The 6,615-nt window shown below is 43.5% G+C and overlaps 1 protein-coding gene across 1 annotated transcript in view; it reads right to left on the bottom strand.

Moving 5' to 3' along the window:
- The window catches only part of LOC119571900 (proline-rich receptor-like protein kinase PERK10), a 1,547-nt gene extending 545 nt beyond the window's left edge, over nt 1-1,002 (bottom strand). The window contains exon 1 of the mRNA XM_037918990.1: nt 826-1,002. Within this exon, the coding sequence (XP_037774918.1) occupies nt 826-1,002 (177 nt within the window). The remainder of the gene's footprint in view (nt 1-825) is intronic.
- Between the last annotated feature and the right edge of the window lie 5,613 nt (nt 1,003-6,615).

Genomic DNA, 6,615 nt, shown 5'->3' with positions numbered 1-6,615 from the left:
GACTCCGGATAGGGGGGGGAAGGGGATGGGAGGGGAGGGTGGGGGGGGAGTGTGCCAGAAAGTGGGTGGGATACTCCGCGGAGAGATCAGCCAGGGGGTGGGGGGAGGGGGAGCACGGGCGAGGGCCGGGAGCGCGGGCGGAGCTGCTGGCGCGCTGAGAGGATGGCGGGAGCAGGAGGAGGGGGCGGGGCGGGGGGGGCGGGAGAGGGTAGGAGAGTTGGGAAGGGAGACAGGCCGGCGGGAAGGCGGGGGGGAGGGGGGGAAGGGTGGGGAATGCTGGAATAGCTTGATTGGAGTGGGAGCGAAGACAGCCAGTGCCAGTCTTAGGACTGGAGGGGGGAGTGCGAGGGGGGCGGAAGGCGGGTGCGGGGCGGCCCAGAGAGGGGGGGCCGAGGCTATGGTGGGGGGTTATGTATATTGTATAAAAGTGGAATGAAGGGGGCTCGGGGGGCTCCCCATTTGGAAGGTCGGGTGGGCAGGAGATGGAGGCTACTGGAAGCTGTATTTTTACATTTTCTATATGGTGTGTTCCAGGGGAGTGGGGGGCGCGAAGGGACAGGATGTGGTACGGGAGGAGATGGAGGCCGGTTATCTATTCTTAGGAGGGACTGTTGATCTTTGGTTTAGAGACGGCAGTGACGTGGTGGAAGTTTATGGGAAATCCCAATTATTGACCCTTCTTTGAGGTGGGTAAGGCGACTTCATTTTGTTGGATGCTTCTAATATAGGTTTTTGGGACGGTGAGAATGATGCATCGGCGTATATTAGTTTCGTCAAGGTCGGTGATAATTGTAGGGCAATGGACATAGATGAAAGAGAACTGACGTGATTGGGGACCGGGAGGGAAGCACTGGGGGTACCGTGTTCTGATTGAGGTGGCATGGGGAGGGGATGGCTTGGGGTCGAACGGTGGGAGCCATGGTAAGGGGGTGCTGACATGCCGAGGGAGGGACAGGGGGAGTAGATGCGGCCAGACGGGGCAAGCTGGTGCGAGATCAACATGCTAGCATGATGAGGGGTGCCGAGAAAGCTGGAGGGAGGTGCGGGCGAGGATAGGGTAACAGCATAGTATTCCTAGAGTCTAAACCTGGAATCTTTATCTAACTGGTGGGTAGGTGCTAGCCCCATGTTATCGTGTTGTTATAATATTTGTCGATACGCCATACATGAAATGCTCTAAGAAAAGCTAGCCGATGGGCGTCGGTGTGGTACCACCCGTGATTAGTAGTGGGAGTGTATCAGGCATTTTGAATGAGCGGAGATTCGCCTGGGACCAGGGAGGGGGTAAAATTGTTAATATTGACTTAGATGTGGTTTGGAGGAGTTGTGTTATAAAACGCAGAACGGAGGTCATCTGGCCAATGCTTTTGTTGTTGTGGCATGGCGTTAATTGCGTTTTATTTGCGGAGGGAGGACGGGAGGGAGTTAAGTCGGAAATTAAGTATCGTGCTTTTGCGAGTCCGGAGTAGCAGTGTTGTGGGCGTGTGGACGTACGGTTTTCATATAGGCATTTGATTTCTTAGTTTGTGTGATATTTGTTATTGCAAGTCAGTCTAGGAGTGGAGATTCCAGGGAAAGGGGCCCCGGGTTTTCTTTAGAAATTTCTATTTTCGGGGGGGGGTGGAAAGCTAGTGGAGACAACGGCCCGGGCCGGGGGGGGCGCGGGAGAAGGCCGAGCGGGGCTATAAGGGGGATAGGCAGGGGTTTGCTAGGGTAGGCTGGGTCGCCAGGTAGGAACTTGATGGGTGGCTGGTATAATGTCTTACGGCCTTGCCAACCAGGGGGATGGGGGATCGGGAAATGCTCTGTTTTTAAATGAAAAGAGGGAGAGCTAGGTTTATCCGGGCTGGATTTGAGCAGGGAAGGGAAGGGTCCTATTTTCTGTGTTATATGTTCGCGTGGATTTCCGTCCATCCGCGCGGAGGCATTTGGTTCCCTTGAACAACTGTGGCTGGATGGGGGGGCGGAGGATTAGTGGCAGGCACGAGCGAGGCGATCTGTGGGACGGAAGAGGACGGAGGGGTAGCCAAATCTAGTCTATGCTTGATTCTGTGCGGGGGGGGATCAATGCGAGGTGGGGGGGGGGGAGGGAACATGTGAGGTGATTTTGACGTACCCCGTTAATATACTTGCACCTGTTTTGTTAATTGTTGGAACGGATGTAGCATGCCAGAGGATGACAGGGAGTCTCCCATTATTAATTTTGTTCTGTGATTTGGCTGTCTAAGACTGGAGTCTCGGTTCTATATCTTTTATGGGTGTCTAGTTAAGATGTTCACACTTGTTTTTGTACTTGACCTTGAATCCAGAAACTTCTACTTTGTCCGATATCTGTCTCCGTATTTGATTGTTTGATTGCAGCATTTCTAGCATAAGCTATACCTCCTCTATTGATGTTATTCTATCCTTTCTATTATCGTATAGTTATTTAAATAATTATCTTTCCTCTGGTACCATCTCGGGGTGGCTATACCTGGTTTTCTTTGTACATGCTATTTTATATTTGCTTGCGTTGGTAACACGGAGCCTTGCATTCCTATGGATTTGTCCATTTTAAACCAATCCGAAGCGATCGTTTAGCATATGTGGCTATGTCGTTGATTAATTCCATATTTTTGTATGTTCTTTATCTGATTTAGTTATATTATTTTTGTTATCATCTTAATAATTTTTGGCTATCTTTGAACCGGAAAGTCTTCTGCATTTCTTTCATTACTGACATTATGTTATCTTTGTGATTAGGGAGTCGGGTAAGGACCATGTTAGTGAGGTCTATTGTGTCTTTGTGTATGGGGTTGGTGGGGGGGATGGGTTTTCGTCGGGTTTTGTGTGTTTGGTCTGATGTCGGACTGGTGTGGCTGGGTGTGGTTTTGAAGAGTTGTCGTGTGCGGGTGGGGTTTGTATCTGTTTTTCTGTGTGTTTATGCCTAATAAGTTTTTGTGGTCTCGTTTTTCTTCCGTGCCGTGGTGGCGTGCGACTGTCTTCTAAGGTTGAAGTGTTGACGTTCATGTTTGTGGTGTGTTATTTGGTTTTGTTTTCTTGTTTGTTTTGGGGCGTTGTAGGCTTCGTGGTTGCCAGGCTGGCTTTGTTTGTAGGGTTTGCATTGCTGTAGTTTTCGGGGAATCGCGAGCTGGGGTGGTGGGTTTGTCTGTATTTATTCCTGTGCTAATTTGTCACTTCGTGTCTGCGGGGGTGTTGTAGGGGCATCCCAAGAGAACAGCTTGGTGCAGCGGATACTACCCAGCTGACTGCAGTTTACCCACCTTTTTTGGTTTTACATTGCTAATCCCATGTCCATCTCTTAACATTGTAACATTTGGTATGAAGTATTGTCGCTTGGTTGCTATCTGGCTATACTACTCTTGTGGGAATGCCTCTAAAATTGATCGCAGTGATGTTGTGTCTCCCTTTGGCGCAGGGCGTCTGTCATTAGTTTTTCTCTTGATTCTTTTACATATCTACCTTCATTTTGGTCTTCCTAATGTGCTTATTGCGCAGGATGTTTTTCTAGATGTAAGTCTGGTTCTACGGGTAATCGTGGCCATGACAGGTGGGGTAGTGAGTGAAGGGTTGAGGTTTCATATATTGCCCTCGCTATTTTTTTTATTTCTCTTATGTCTTAATTTAGATATCCCTTCATTGTCAATCTTGGCTTTTCCTGCCCCTCGACCTCTGAGGGCATCTCAATTCTGACTTTGGAAATTCTGATTTGTTGATGGCTTTTGGTAATTTCAGTGTTTTAACATTCGTTACCCATGCGATTTTAAATTAGATTTAAACATTGCAGATTTAAATTACAATTGGCCGATTTCACTTACAGATTACATTAGTTACACAATTGGCAGGTGTTAAAATTGCGCTCCTCTTTATTGAATGAGACTACGGCATTAGTCTATCCTCCCTCCCATTGCTTGGCTGTTACTTGTTGTTGTGGGTTCTCCGGTGCTTTCCATCCGCTTCTTTTTTTTTTCGGTGTTTTTGGGTTTTGCTGCGTTTCACTTTCTAGTCTTCACTTTCTCTTTGTTTGGTTTTCATGTCCTTATTGTTGATTCAGGTCTTCACCTGGCCAGAATTATCCGAGTCATCCATTCGGATTTTCCTACCTCCAAAGTTGATGTTTTACTCAACAGCGTTTCAATCCACGCGAACATCCTTGTTGTCCGTAATTACTGTGCCTCTACGGTTTCCGACGTCCCATCTCTCCTGTTCTTCCTTTCTTCTTCTCTTCTTCTTCTTCTTTTATAGGGTTTTAGACGCTGTTCTTTCCTTTCTTCTTCTTCGTCGTCTTCTTCTTCTTTTTCTAGGGTTCGACTCTCTTCTTCCTTTCTTCTTCTCTTCTTCTTCTTTTTATAGGTTTAGTTCTGTTCTTCCTTTCTTCTTCTTCCTTCTTCTATCTCTCTTTATAGGGGTTTTAGACGCTGTCTTCCTTTCTTCTTCTTATTCTTCTTTCTTTATAGGTGTTACGACGGACCCACGCACCCCCCCCTCCCCCCTCCCCCTCCCCTCTGTTCTTTCCTTTCCTTCTTCTTCTTCTTCTGTCTTCTTCTTTCCCTCTGTTTTTTTACTTTCGGTCCCCCACTTCCTTCTTGTTCTTCTCTTTTTTCCTTTTCTTCTTCTTTTCTTTTTCTTTCTTCTTTTCTCTTTCTTTCTTTTTTTTTATCCCTTCCTTCTTTCTTCTCTTTCTTCCTTTTTTTTTCTTCTTTTCTTCCTTCTCTTCCCTTCTTCAAATAAACCGTGCCTTTTAGACTCTGTTTTATCTTCCATTTCTCTTTCCTCCTTTTCTCTTTTCTTCTTCGTTCTGCTTCTCGTTGGCTTCTTCGGTGCGTCTCTTGTTGAGAGGGGATAGAGGGAGGGGAGGGGGGGTTGAGAAGGGACGTCGTGCGGCCTTGCTGCGGCGTGCGTCGTCGGCTATCATTCGCTTTTCTTCTTTTATAGGAGGGGGTTTTGTAGACTCTGTTCCCTTTTTTCTTCTTCTCTTCTCTTCTGGGGGTTCTTCTTTCTCTTTCTCTTCTGCTTTTCTTTCTTCTTTCTTCTTTCTCTTTTCTTTTCTCTTCTTTTCGTGGTCTGTTCTCTCTTCTTCTTTCTCTTTCTTTTCTACTTCTCGTCTCTCCCTTTCTCTTCCTTTCATCTTCTTACTTCTTCGCTGCTTCTTCTTTTTCTCTCTTTCGTTTCTTCGTCTCTTTTCTTTCTTTTTCTTTTTTTTACTTCTTTCTGGTCTTCGTTTCTCCTTTTTTCCTTCTTCTTCTTCTTCTTCTTTTAAGGGTGTAGACTCTGTTCTTCCTCTTCTTCCTTCTTCTTCTTCTTCTTGTTCTTTTTTATAGGGGTAGGTGGGGGGTTTTTTTAAGGAGCACTGTTCTTCCTTTCTTCTTTCTTCTTCTTCTTCTTTCTTCTTTTTATATAAGTAGAAATATAATATTAAGATAAGATAAAACAATAAATAGATAATAAATAAAATCATAAAAAATAATAATAAAAAAATTAATATTAAATATACTATGGGATAGTTTTAGGGACTCTGTTCTTGTCTTATTCTTCCTTTCTTTCTCTTCTTCTTCTTTTCTTCTTCTTTCTTTTTCTTTTTATAGGGATGGGGGTGGGGGGGGAGGTCGTGGGGAGGGGGGGGGGCTAAAGGAGGGGAGTATTTTTAAAGGAGACTCTGGGCTGTTGCTCTCTTCTTCTTCTTCTCTTCTCTTCTTCTCCTTTTTTTTTCCCTTTCTTCTCTTCTCTTTTCTTTCTTTCTGGTTCTTCTTCCTTCTTTCTATCTTTTTTCTTCTTTTCCTTCTTCTTCTTGCTTCTTTTATAGGGTTTTAAAAAGGTCTGGGGGGGAAGGAGACAGACCACGCGGATTACTGTCTCTGTTTCTTCCTTTCTTCTTTCTCTTTGCTTCCTCCCCCCGCCTCGCGCCTTTCCCCCCCCTCTACCTTTTTTATAGGGGGATTAGGGTTTTAGAACCTCCTGTTTCTTGTTCCTTTTTTCTGTTCTTCTTGCTTCTTCTTTCTTCTTGTTATTATAAAAAAATAAAAAAAAAGTAAAAAATATAAATAAAAATTATATGAAAATATAATTAAAATAAAAAAAGACAATAAAAAAATAAAATAATTATTATAATAAATAATATAAAAAAAAAAATAATAAAATAATAATAAAGAAAAATATTATAAAATACACAAAGAAGATAATAAAAATTAATTATAAAAAAGATAAAAATAAATATTTATAAAAAAAAATAAATATTATAATAAATAAAACAAAATGAATAAAATAATATATAAAACAAACAAAAAAAAAATATAAATAAAAAATAAAAATATATTAATATAAAAAACTATTATATAAAAAAACTAAAAAAAAGTAATCAAATAAAAAAATAAAGTAATAAAAATACACCATTATAATAAAAAAAGGGGTTTTAGGTTAGATGGAACCCGTCACCCCCCCCCCCCCATTTGGGCTACCACCCCCAACACCCCGCCGACAACCGCAGACACGTACTAAATAGCCGACCCCACGAGCCCCTCTCGGTCTCTACCTGCCCCTCGTCTAGACTATTCTGTTTCTCTTTCTTTTCTGTTCTGTTCTTTCTGTGTCTTTCTTCTTTCGTTCTCTTGGCTCTTC

This window comes from Penaeus monodon, unplaced genomic scaffold (assembly GCF_015228065.2).
Source record: "Penaeus monodon isolate SGIC_2016 unplaced genomic scaffold, NSTDA_Pmon_1 PmonScaffold_86, whole genome shotgun sequence".
NCBI classification, from domain to species: Eukaryota; Metazoa; Arthropoda; class Malacostraca; order Decapoda; family Penaeidae; genus Penaeus; species Penaeus monodon.
This window is presented reverse-complemented; position numbering and strand designations above follow the sequence as displayed.